This window comes from Rhincodon typus, chromosome 13 (genome assembly GCF_021869965.1).
Source record: "Rhincodon typus isolate 14 chromosome 13, sRhiTyp1.1, whole genome shotgun sequence".
In the NCBI taxonomy this organism is placed as follows: domain Eukaryota; kingdom Metazoa; phylum Chordata; class Chondrichthyes; order Orectolobiformes; family Rhincodontidae; genus Rhincodon; species Rhincodon typus.
Genome location: NC_063344.1, coordinates 19,997,722 through 20,011,223, shown reverse-complemented (window position 1 = coordinate 20,011,223; position 13,502 = coordinate 19,997,722). Strand labels below are relative to the sequence as shown.

Sequence of the window (13,502 nt, the reverse complement as noted above, 5' to 3'; positions counted from 1 at the left end):
GTTTCGAATTGAACATAAATCAAATCGCGACTGAACCTCTTAGATGAAGAGTTCCCGATTAATTCTCATGCGAGGAAATAGAAATTTTACATCCCTTTTCACAATTCTGCTTCCATTGGGACTTTGAAAAAGCCGCTTGATAGTGTGATAAGTACAAGCTGAATGGCAGTTTTAGTTAAACTTGAGGTGAGTACTTGAAGGAGAAGAAGGATGAGATTTGGCGAATGGTGACGGACTGGGATGAACTGAATGCTCTTCAAAGGTGCCTCGGCAGATTTAACACAGCGAATGGCTTTCTCCTGCGCATAAGCATTAAAGACTATTTGGAATCTGTGCAAGAAACTAAAATACTACGTCTGAAATACCTCTAATAAAGAAAGGGAGCCCTGGACATCTGTCTAGTATTAGGAGACGGGATTATGAGGTAATAAAATGTTGGAAATTCATTCCCCAATTGTAGCAAATGGAGGACGTGTTCGACAAAAAAAAAAATTGTGCCCACAATGATCAGATCGGAGCAAACGTGATGACCAAATGGCCAAATCTTTTGACCAGGACTATCGTCCTCCGGGTGCGGGAATGAAATGCTTAAACTGAGAGGCGAGCGATTTTGAAAAAAAAACAGTTGTGAAGTGAAAAATAATCTGTGGAGAATGAGAGAATGGGGAATTGATGCACCTGCTTTGCTAAGCGCAGTTGAGGGACTTAAAACATAGAAGTTAGGTCTCTTGTGACGCCGCGGTAATGATTTTTGATTTAGATTTAGATTTTATTGTCACGTGTGGTGAAGTGCAGAAGTACAGAAGTACAGTGAAAAGTGTATAATGTTGACACACAAGGCACCATCTGAGGGACGAAGGTACCTAGGTACAAAACAAAAATTGGTTTAGATTAGTAACAGAAGCAGAGTTAAAGAAGTTAAGCATTACTTCATAGAATAAGTAGAAAAAGTAAAGAATAATTTACAGTAAAGTCCCTTTCCCTCCTTCTCTCCCACACGCCTGGAGGAAAACAACCCAAGCCCATGCAGTCTCTCTCTCATAGCTGATTCACTCCAGACCAGGCAATATCCTGGGTCCTCTGCAAACACTCCAGAGCAACCACATTATTCCAATACCTATCTCCACACATTACTCTAGTTGCGACCTGAACAACATTTTATGTAGCTCCATCATAACTTACCTGCTCTTGTATTTAATATGGTGACTGATAAAGGCAATTTCATATTCCTTCTTAACCATCTTGTCAACCTGACACATTGCCTTCATGGATCTGTCGACTTGCACACGATCCTCTGTACGTTCTAGGGCTCAACCAATCATCATTTACAAACTTGCCTTATTAGTTGACTGAGAATGCATCACCTCCTGCTTTTTCAGATTAAATTCCTTTTTCTTCCGATCTATCCACTTGACCAGCACCCTCTTAGCTTTTCCTCCTCGCTATTTACCATACTATTTTTTTTTTATATCATAGTTGTGTCTAGATCATAAATGTATACTACGAACAGGAATGGATCCAACACCAAACCCCCAATTGTATGCCAAAAGACATAGGCTTTCATTCACAATAAAAACACCTCTGACCATCACCCTCTGCCTTCTGACACTGAGCCATTTTTGACCAAATTGCCAAACTGCTCTAGATCCCATGGACTATTAGAGTCTCCCACATGACACCTTGTCAATATCTTTACTGAAGTCGAAGTAGACTACTTCAACTGCATAACATTCAATTGCACACCTCCTCAAAAATCTCGATCAAAATGGTCAGACATGCTGACTGTCCTTGATTTCTCCTTATTATCCAAGTGGAGAACAATTCTGTCCCTCAAATTTATATTTCCAAATGCTTCCCTGCTACTGATGTTAGACTCATTGATCTTTAATTCCTTGGTTAATCCTTTTTTTGCCACAGTTCTTGAATATTGGTTACGAAATTACCTGTTGCACAGCCCACAGATTCCTCTCCTGTGGTCAGGCAAGATATGAAAGTTGACATCAGGTTCCTGCAAACTCATTCCTTGTCTCTCACGGAAGCCTTGAAAAATATAGTCTTGTGATGTATCCAATTTTGAGTCTGCTTAAATTGCTAATACTTCCTTTCAAGGGTCATTTGTTCAAACATATTACCATAGTCCTCCTTGATTTTTATATGGACATTACTCTCCTCTATAGTGAATACAGATGCAAAGTTTTCATTTAAAACCTTACAAAGGTCTTCAGATTCCACACACAGCTTGCCACTTCAGTCCCTAATGGGCACTATCTTTCCCTGGTTATTTTTTAGCCCCTAAGATGCTTCAGATATGCCTACGATTATATCTTATTTTACTTGTCATCATTTTGTTTATTCAGTGAAAAGCAAAATATTGTGGAAATCTGAAAAAGAAAGCATGAAAAATGCTGAAAAAATATTCAATAGATCTGAAGCATACGCGAAGTGAAAATTTGAGTTCTGAAGAAGTCACGCTGGACTTGCAATGTTAATTCTGTTTCTCTCTCCCCAAATGATGCTCTCATATTTATTTAAACATTTAAAATAAATGGAGATTAATCACCAATAATAATGAGGACATGAGGGATTCCTCTGTTTCTGAATTATATTCTCCCATTAAATCTTTGTGTCTCCTGATGCACATGATCTGGATAAACAGGTCTGTGGATCAGCTCTTTGATAGCAACTTATGTTCACCATGATCCTGGATACTTTGCAACATAGCTTTATAGCACTCTGCATTATACTTCACCAACGATTAGGTGGGATAGACGTGTTGCTCATCAATTGTGGGTTACAATTAATCATAGATCATAGAATCCCTACATTGTGGAAACAGGCAATTCGGTCCAACAAATCAACACTGCCCCTCCGAAGAGCATCCCATCCAGACCTATTCCCCTACCCCTACATTTCTCTTGTCTGACCCACCTAAGCTACACATCTCTGAACACTATGGGCAACTTAGCACGGCCAATCCACCTACACTGCACATCTTTGTACTGTGGGAGGAAACCCACGCAGACATGGGGAGAATGTGTAACCTCCACTCGGACAGTCACCCAAGGCTGAGGCTGGAATCGAACCCGGGTCCCTAGTGCTGTAAGACAGCAATGCCAACCACTGAGCCACTGAGTCAATGTGCCACCCCAAAGCCTTCATGACGAAGTCCAGATTTGGTGTGATAACATTATTGAAGTATCATGAAATATTATAATATGGGATATAATTTATTGTAGAGCCAGTCTTTGGTCTTTAGAACATGAAAATGCTGGAAGCTTGAATAAACTAAATGCATTACAGCCCCAAAAAACAAAGCAACCACACTTGATGCCAAATGCAGGTAGTCACACATAAACAACACATTGATGGTAAATGCACTTTAAAGATTTATACAAGTGGAGCATGCTTTGTTTGGTGTATAATGTACAATGTAATCAACAGCTAAAATTCCTTAGACTTTGGAACTCACTGGTAGACATATATAGATTTCATTGCTGTGGCTCTCTGAGTTCCAATACAACCTGATCTTTGGGCATCTGGTGCAGGGGGGAATGGATTGATTGGAGGAGGTCCCCATGGATTTGTTCTTGAGAATGGGCAGGCCAGCTGTAAACAGGCAGAAGGCTATTGTGGGGGTCATACTTGCTGACAGTCTGCCCATCTTTTGCAGTTCATGCCTGGGTGTCCTTGGAGAAGGAGCACATAGTGTCCTCCAATGCTCTCCATGCCTTTAGAGAGAGGTGGGCACTGTGGGGAATGCAGTGCTTTCTTCCACCATTCAAAGCCTTTTTGATTTAGTGCCTTCCCGCTCTCCCTGCACTTTTGATGGTTTGCATTGACCATAATGGCCTTTGCTTGTAAATATTCCATTGCTTACTTGGCGGTGCTTACTTGGTCGTTGAATAAAACAAAACAAAATTCACAGTGAGTTTGGTGGTGAGAAGGTCGCTCAGTTGTGCATAAAAAACAGCTTGATGATCATTTATCACGATATTGCGACTGTCATTTTAGTTTCAGTTTGGCTGCAATAAGCGTGCATTGGCTATTCCAACAAATATGGTTACATTTTTCTTGTTCTAGATACAGGCAGTCCCAGCTGTGCTATGTCTATTGACGACGTTGTACCGTTTGAGTCTGTCATATCACATTTAAAGATTAATAAAATACATTGTTTCCAAATTAAATTTTAACGTAATTATGGGAAGTAGCACAGATGGAGAGAGAGAAAAAAGTAAAATTTTCTCAGTAATTCTGACCATGACACGAACGCTCAGTGGGATTCGTTAAAGATTGAGCGAGAGTGGTTAAGCCAAAATCTGTTAACACAGCAACTCTTTGAAACAAATAACATTAATACACACACACAAATGACTGGATCATAGAACTGTTCTCTCAGTGTAAAGAGACAACTGGTAGTGGTTTAACCTGAGGGTTATGACCACTCAGGCGAGGGGTTAGGTTGAGAAGGAAAATCCTTTATGGTAACCTTAGCCAATGCAGGAATCAAACTGCAACATCCCTCTACATCGCAAGCCAGCCATCCAAACAACTGAGCTAACCGACTCCAACGAGTCAGTGCAATTACTGTGTCAAATTATAAAATAGTTTATAATGATTCCAGGATGCGTACTTCAGTTCAATTTGGGAGCATTTTGCAGAGTTAATGTTTTTTCGCTTTGACTTTCAACAGAGCTGAGAAATCCCACGTTGGTGGGGCCGCATGCACCATGTGGTGGAGTATTGAAGGTTTATGACCGAGGTCAGTGGAAATATGTTTGTAGTAGTCGGTGGGATTCAGCTGCTGGAAGGGTTGTCTGCAAGCAAATTGGCTGCGAGTTTTATCTCACAGAACAACCGCATCCCATCCCATCAGGACCTGTGTTACTGGATAAGATTCAGTGCAAAGGAACAGAATCTTCATTGTCGGAATGTGCATTCATTCCTTCCGGCCAGCAGAAGTGTGAAACTGGGATGAGTGTAATCATCATCTGTAACGGTATTTATGAACTTCTGATTAATATTGAATATTTCTGTGTGCGTACTTCATTAGCTTATATGGGAATTTGTCAGGAAAATGAGCGGAAATCCTTCACTTTGGGTGGAATCTTGTTGTGGCGCCGGGTGTCTCAGCAGCTGGTAGGAGAGCTGAGAGGTTCCTCGGTTCCTCTTTCAGGGAACTGACATGCGGCTTATGTAGTTTATGCAGGAAGCCACATGGAGTTTATAAGTCTTCTCTAAAATAATCTTTGAAAAACATTCATTCCCAGTTGCCGTTGAGCGTGTGGTAGTGAGTTACATTTTTTAACAGTTCCAGTGCATGGGTGGGGGACTGGTTGTTATGTAACCCAAACAAGATGTAAAGAAGGAAATTTCAGAGTTTTGACCCATGACAATGAACAGCATCACCAACAAGTTCACCTCCAACGCACGCACTATCGTGAACTAGAACCATATCGCACTTTGGTTTTGGTGCTTGGCAATGAACCGGGACAAGTGTTAGGCCTGTTGGTAGGAGACCATTTTGGCGGTAGTGATCATAACTCTGTTACTTTCACAATAGTCATGGAAAAGGATAGGTACATACAGCAGGGTAAGGTTTATAATTGAGGGAAGAGTAATTATAATTCTGTTAGGTAAGAACTGGGTAAAATAAAATGGGAACAGATGCTGTCAGGGAAGAGCACTATGGAAATGTGGAGATTGTTTAAGGAATGCATACTGTATGTACTCGGTATGTTTGTCCCTAGCAGGCAGGGAAGATGTGGTGGAGTGAGGGAGCCTTGGTTCTCAAGAGAGATCGAATGACTGGTTAAGAGGAAGAAGGATGCTTATATAAGGTTTAGGAAACAAGGATTGGAAAAAGGCTCTAGAGGGATACAATTTAGCCAGGAAGGAGCTGAAGAAAGGGCTTAGGAGAGCTATAAGAGGGTATGAGAAAACCTTGGCAGATAGGATCAAGGAAAACTCCAAGGCTTTTTACACTTACATGAAGAATAAGAGAATGACCAGAGAAAGGGTAGGGCCGATCAAGGATTGTAAAGGAAATTTGAGCACGGAGTCTAAAGAGATAGGAGAGGTCCTTAATGAATACTTTTCTTCAGTATTCACAACTGAGAGGGAACTAGTTGTAGAGGAGGACAGTGTGAAACAGGCTGGTAGGCTAGAGGAGGTCAATGTTAGTAAGGAAGATGTACTAGGAATTTTGAGAAACTTAAAGATAGATAAGTCCCCCGGGCCTGATGGGATTTATCTAAGGATTCTATGGGAAGCGAGGGAAGAGATCACAGGGCCATTGGTGATGATCTTTTCATCCTCACTGTTCACGGGTATAGTGCCGGAAGATTGGAGAGAGGTAAATGTCATTCCCTTGTTCAAAAAAGGGAATAGGGATAACCCCGGAAATTACAGGCCATTTACTCTTACGTCAGTGGTGGGCAAATTATTGGAAAGGGCTCTGAGAGATAGGATTTATGATCACTTGGATAGGCACAGTTTGATTCATGATAGTCAGCATGGATTTGTGAGGGGTAGATCATGCCTCACAAACCTTATTGAATTCTTTGAAGAGATGAGCAAACACGTGGATGAAGATAGTGCAGTGGATGTGTTATACATGGATTTAAGTAAGGCGTTTGATAAGGTTCCCCATGGTAGGCTCATGCAGAAAGTAAGGAAGCATGGGAAAGGGGGAAATGTGGCAGATTGGATTCAGAACTGGCTGACCCTTAGAAGATAAAGGGTGGTAGTGGACAGAAAATATTCAACATGGTGCTCAGTTACGATTGGTGTACCATGAGGATTTGTTCTGGGTCCTCTTCTATTTGTGATTTTTGTAAACAATTTGGATGTAGGAGTGGAAGGGTGGATTAGTAAGTTCGCGGACGATACGAAGGTGGGTCGAGTTGTGGATACTGCGGAGAGCAGTTCTAGGGTACAAAGGGACATTGATAGGATTCAGAGCTGGGCTGAGAAGTGGCAGATGGAGTTTAACCCTGAAAAGTGTGAGGTGATTCATTTTGGAAGGACAAACTTGAAAGCAGAATACAGGGTTAAGGGAAAGATTCTTGGCAGTGTGGTGGAGCAGAGGGATCTTGGGGTTCATGTCCACAGTTCCCTGAAAGCTGCCATCCAGGTGGATAGAGTTGTTAAGAAGGTGTAGTGTGTGTTAGCTTTCATTAATAGAGGGATTGAGTTCAAGAGCCATGAAGTTATGCTCCAGCTCTGGTTCGGCCACATCTGGAGTATTGTGTCCAGTTGTGGTCACCTCATTACAGGAAAGATGTGGAAGCATTGGAAAAGGTTCAGAGGAGACTTACCAGGATGTTACCTGGAATGGAGGGAAGGTCTTACGCGGAAAGGTTGAGAGAGCTAGGGCTTTTCTCTTTATAATGATGAAGGATGACAGGTGACTTGATAGAGGTGTACAAAATGATCAGAGGTATAGATAGAATGGACAGCCAGAGACTTTTTCTTCAGGTGGAAGTAGCTATTACAAGGAGGCATAGTTTTAAAGTGAGTGGAGGTAGATATAGGGGAGACATCAGAGGTAGGTTCTTTACTCAGAGAGTGGTAAGGGCATGGAATGCATTGCTGGAGAGGGTAGTGGAGTCGGCCTCGTTAGGGGTATTTAAGTGGCAATTAGATAGCATATGGATGATTGTATAAGGTAGGGGTGGAGGTTAGATAGACCTTAGGTTTAGGGTAAAAGTTCAGCGCAACATTGTGGGCCGAAGGGCCTGTACAGTGCTGTACTGTTCTATGTTCTATGTTGTAAAGAGACCTTGGGGTGCAGGTTCATATTTCTTTGAAAGTGCAGTCACAAGGAGACAGGGTAGGGAGGAAGGCGTTTAGTATGTTTTCCTTTATCGGTCAGTGATTTGAGTTTCGGAGTTGGGATGTCCTGTTGTGGCTGAACAGGACATCGATTAGGCCTCTTTTTGAATACTGTGTTAATTTCTGGTCTTCCTTCTATTGGAAAGATGTTGTTAAACTTGAGAGGGTGCAGAAAGGATTTACAAGGATGTTGCCAGAGTGCGAGGATTTGAATTATAGGTAGCGGCTGAATGGGCTGTGGCTATATTCCCTGGAGTGTTGGAGGCTGTGGGGTGAACTTATAGAGGTTTATAAAATCATGAGGGGCACAGATAGGGTAAATATCTGATGCCTTTTGCCCAGGATAGGGGAGTCCAAAACTAGAGGGCATAGGTTAAAGGTGAAATGGGAAAGATTTTAAAGGCATCTGGGGGCAACGTTTTCATGCTGAGGGTAGTGCATGTATGGAATGAGCTGCCAGAGGAAGTGGTGGAAACTGGTACAATTACAACATTTTCAAAGGCATCTGAATGGGTACCTGAATAGGAAGGGTTTACAGGGTTATGGGCAAATGGAACTAGATTAATTTAGGATGTCTGGTCGGTATGAACGAAGAGTCAGTTTCTGTGCTGTACAACTCTCTGATTCTGTAAATAGAAACAAACGTGACCTATGTACTTAAGGGGTGCGGCCAAGTTGACGTGAAGAGTAATGGATGCCTGGTCATCAAGGACTCATTGCTGAGTGAGTTGAGAGAGGTATCTAAGGAAGATTTTTTTTTATTTTTGTTCTTTCAGGATATGAGAGTCATTGACAAGGGCAGCATTTCTTTATCCCTTTCAGTTCTCTGCTTAACTGCAGGTATGGCCCACAATGTCCCAATCTTCACAAGGACAAAAAGGCAGGTCCTGATTTACCACAACCCAAGGCAGGATTGAACCCCATGACATTCTTATTAATCTGATTCATAGGAGCCATTCAGCCAACTGAATGAATCAACCTTCCAAGGAAGCTAAGTTGGAGTGGCAACGCCCACTTTTACACGCATATTGTAGCCTGAGGTGAAGGACAGTGATGGTAGAGGCCCTGATTTCATTCCACGAGACAGCAAACCAAGAACCTTTCTAACCCTCACTGCATGCTATTGGCATAAATTGGAAAGATTTGCAGTTTGATACTTTACCAACTTGGCTGTTATACACACACTTTACATGGCCTTCAAAACAAAATCATCTTGTCTGAGTCGGAGGCAAATGGTTAAAGAATCAACCAAAAGGAAAATTGTGTCACTAACCTATCGTCACCACATGGAAATTCTCACTCACCACAAACAATTTAAAACACACATTTTCATTTCTTTTTTTGTTAAACAATCATTCCTAAAGGGGCTGAAATGAAAATTGGTGGTTTATGAGCAATAAGTTATGCTGGCATATCATAAATGGAGAATAATGACGTCCTGGAATTGGACTTGAACCCAGATCCTCTGGCTCAGATGGAGAGATGGTGTCCCAAGAGCCACAAAACCACCTACCATTTATTGCATATCTCTAATTGCTCTGAGGAATTTAGCAATAAGCTGCCTACTTTAATGGCTGCAGGCTATCTGCTAGGACCTGGTTTCAAGCATCTGAAATTAGTGGTACAGATTTTTAATGCTCTCATACAGGCAGCCAGTCTCATTCAATTTATCTTAACTTCAGCTGTTAAGCTGGAGTACCATCTTCAGATATGATGCATCTTTGAGCTGCGACGTACTTGGAAAATATGATTCAAGCTAAGGCACACCCATTTGACCAGCTACCTCATAATTTTCCATGATCATGGACAGAAGAATATGAATGGAAGGTTTGAACTCAATCCCTGGTGCATGTAGGCCATTCTCCAAACAACCGCCTGCACTGCCTGAGAAAAGTAGCAGTGTAAGTAATACACAATAAGATTCAATGACTTGCTTTCTACAAGTTCAGAAATTCCTTGGTCATGATGCCACGGGCAGCATCTAATTGTCTAGTGTTAAGAAAAAAAAAAAAGTTTGCTACAGTGTCTAGACTACCAAGTTGTAAACATGTGAAGAAAAAAAGTTGGCATCAAAATTATCGAGCAGGGCAAGAATTTTAGAGGGATATAATGAGAGGGAGGACTTTAATTAACCAATTAGCAGTGATTGTTGTAGTCTCAAGGCCAAAAAAGTGAAAGAATTCACAGCATGTATTCACTTGAAGTTTCCACAGTATAATGCTTCCAGTTCAACTAGAAAGGAGGCACTTCTGGACTTGGACCTTGAAAATGTGATATGCCAAAATATTAAAGCACTGGGATATTTAGAGTTCAGAAATTCTCCTACCTTAACTTTTATGATCATTTTTGAAAAGTACAAGGGACAATCAGAGTAACAAAAAAATCTCCAATGGGATAATAAGAGTAAACCTGATACAGATTAATTAAAATAAAACATTTGCATGCAATTAATGTTGCTTCAGTAAAACTTCAAATGATTGGACTACATCCTAATAAAAGTGAATGTCAGGGCTTTTTTCTTTTACTTTCTGTCTAATTTTACCACATCAGAGTTAATGTGTTTAAACTGCAACTGCATTTTCTCCAGGGGCAGTGAAGCAAAACGTGATTCTTGGAGATGGAGGTAGCCCGTGTGCTGGGAGGCTTCAAGCTAACCTGTTCGGTGCGTGGCGTCACATCTGTGGTCAAACGTGGGACATGAATGACGCTCGTGTTTTGTGTAAATACCTCAGATGTGGTGAAGCTGTATCAGTATCAGCATCTCAGTTTGGAGGTCGCAATTTGCCTGTGCTAAACGTTGAAATTGGCTGCAAAGGCAGTGAGACGAATCCCTGGGACTGTAAAATCACTCCTGTGATTTTCAGAGCCTGTTCGACAGAAGTGGAAGCAGCTGGTGTCATATGTTCAGGTAACTCTTCCTGTCTGAAACATTTAAAACAAAGAGAGCTGACATCAGAATTTGTTCTGCTTGTTCACTTTCCACATATTACTGCAGAAAAATTCTGACTGCAGTCTGCTCTGGCTTGTAAGTATTTTAAAACTACTAGTTCTGTTAAATTTTGCTATCAAGGCAGTGACAATATCAACTGCCTTTTAATTTCAATTAGTAAAAAACAGTCTGCTTATTCATGTTCCTATTGAAGGACAACCGGTTCAGGTTCTAGTGAAAGGCAACATGCATAATTAGTGCATTTGTAAAATGTTAAGAATTGTTACGTTTCGTTTCCAAACCTGGACCCTTCAATCTGACTTAAACAACTTTTATTATTTTACAATGTTGTGATTTCATGTAAGTTGTCTGTTGTGTGAAGAAGTGATGTCACCTCTCAAAAAAAAACCAAAAGAACTGCGGATGCTGTAATCAGGAACAAAAACAGAAATAGCTGGAAAATCTCAGCAGATACGGCAGCATCTGCAGAGAGAAATCAGAGTTAATGTTTTAGTTCCAGTGACTTCTGAGGAAAGGTCATTGGACCCGAAATGTTAACTCTGATTTCTGTCCACAGATGCTGCCGGAACTGTTGAGCTTTTTCCAGCAATTTTTTTGTTTCTGATTTTCAGCATCCACAGTTCTATTAAATTTTATATTTAAATGGTATGTCAGTTTTGAAGACAACTAATGTAACCTATTCCTTTCCTTACTGTCATTGTATGCAGCTGTACATTTGGAAAATAGAATGTTGCACTATTATTTCTAAAAAAAAGAATTGCAGTAACATTTGCAGACGGTGTGATTTTCTTTTACAGCAACCATAGAAAAATGCCATTGTATTTATGATCTTCAATACCTGTACATACAAGTGTATGAATATACAAACTTGGAGCAGGAGAAGGCCAATTTGTTCCCCAAATCTGCTCCTCCATTCAGTAAAGTCATGATTGACCTGAGTATTTCACACTACTATCTATCCTGTTACTCTTTAAACCCCCAGCTTATCAAAGGTTTTTCTGCCTTTGATTTGCAATATTCAAGGGCTCTGCTTCAACCACTTTCATTCCAAGGTCTCACAAGAATTCAAATGTTCCTTGTCTTTGTCATAAATGGACCAGACCTTATTTTAAAACAAGGAGTCACAGTTCAACATTGTAAAGAGAAAATGTCCTCTCCAGATCCATCATCTGAAGACCTCCAACAACGTAATGGTTCAATGAAATGCCTCAAACTCTCTGAATTCCACTGAATACATATCTAACATGCATAACTTTTTCTGAAAACGAAACCCATCAAACCATTCTTTGATTTCAAAACATTTATGTCCTTAAATAATTAGAAAAGTATTTCAGATGTGCAGGATGGAACGGTTGTGGAGGTGCCAAAGTCAAACATCACAAAATACATTTCCTGCTGTGCACTTCCTTCCATTTCACTGATGGAGGAGCAGTGCTACAAATGCGTGTGATTTCAAATAAATCTATTGGACCATAGCCTGGTTTAGTGTGATTTCTGACAATATAACTGAAGCATAACCTTTTTGTTTTGTCTGCAATTGCTCTAGCATTAAACAGTTACAATGTAATTGTTTTCCTAATTACTTACTGTCCCTGCATACTAACTGTTGTAATTCAGGGAAACCTATATCAGAAACTTCCACTACATTGGCAAATTTTTGAAGTGCAGCCTTTTAAGCTGGTTTTCTGTTTTTGGTTCTCTATCCTTAGTCTTTTGCTCTTTCCTGAATCTCTATTCTATTTCGTAAATCCTGATTCTCTCTCTTTTTCCCTCGAGATCATGTACTTTCATCCAAATTACCATTATTTTCAGTTCCAGTCTTGCTTCTTTATCTCAGGCTATCTCATTTCTTTTTCATCCTCAAACTGCTTTAGTTGTAATTAAATCATAATTACTTCTGATTACACACAGCTTGGACTACCTGGCAACTCTTGATTTTCCAGTGGAAGGGTGATTTTTACACTTTACTCTTTCTTTAGACCAGACAAGACTCAGCTTTCCGTGTTTAAACATTTATTCATGCATGCATGGAAAGCCTACCCATCAAAGGTTGCTCAGAATTGAAATCTTCCCAACAAAAGCAATGGATTATACTATTTAACAGATAACAAGCTTCCAATCAAAGAGGTACACATTCATTCGCCCTTATCTCTAACAAGCAGTTTTCATATAGTCTATGTTCCAGGTTAATACACAAGACAATATTTTCCAATCACATGCAAACTAGCACATATGATTTCATTAACTCATACTTGAGGTTGTGCCAACATGTTACTTATCTTAGCATTCTTAATTTGGTGCAAAAAGGTCGACATTAATTCCTTTGCCAATTATATTATTTTAGCCTTACATAAATCTTGCAAGCCAATCAGAGACAATTCCTTCATTTACAGGACATTTTAGTCACTTCCAATGCCATGTTAATTTAATGATATGAGAAACCTCATATTTAGTCCATTTTATCCTTTACAAAATTATTATTACTTCACCCATACATTCTCACATTGTCCATGTTCAAGACTGCTATGGTAATCCACCAGGCTTTGTTGAGACACTGAAGTGCAGTAGTGATTGAGCCTCACCACTCCACGAGTCATCTGAAATGTGTAATTGTCTGATTGATTCACCAAAATGGTTAAATTGCTTCAAAGTTATTGTTATCTAGGACAAAGAGCAGAACTCTACAAGGTTCCATCATGAAGCATAGAAATATATATAT

The 13,502-nt window shown here is 40.3% G+C and overlaps 1 protein-coding gene across 1 annotated transcript in view; it reads left to right on the top strand.

Annotated features, from left to right (window-relative positions):
* The first annotated feature begins 744 nt into the window (after positions 1-744).
* Positions 745-13,502, top strand: part of LOC109928674 (deleted in malignant brain tumors 1 protein-like) — a 38,910-nt gene continuing 26,152 nt past the window's right edge. Inside the window, exons 1-3 of the mRNA XM_048604545.1 lie at positions 745-805; positions 4,691-4,996; positions 10,421-10,741. Of these exons, the coding sequence (XP_048460502.1) occupies positions 745-805; positions 4,691-4,996; positions 10,421-10,741 (688 nt within the window). The remainder of the gene's footprint in view (positions 806-4,690; positions 4,997-10,420; positions 10,742-13,502) is intronic.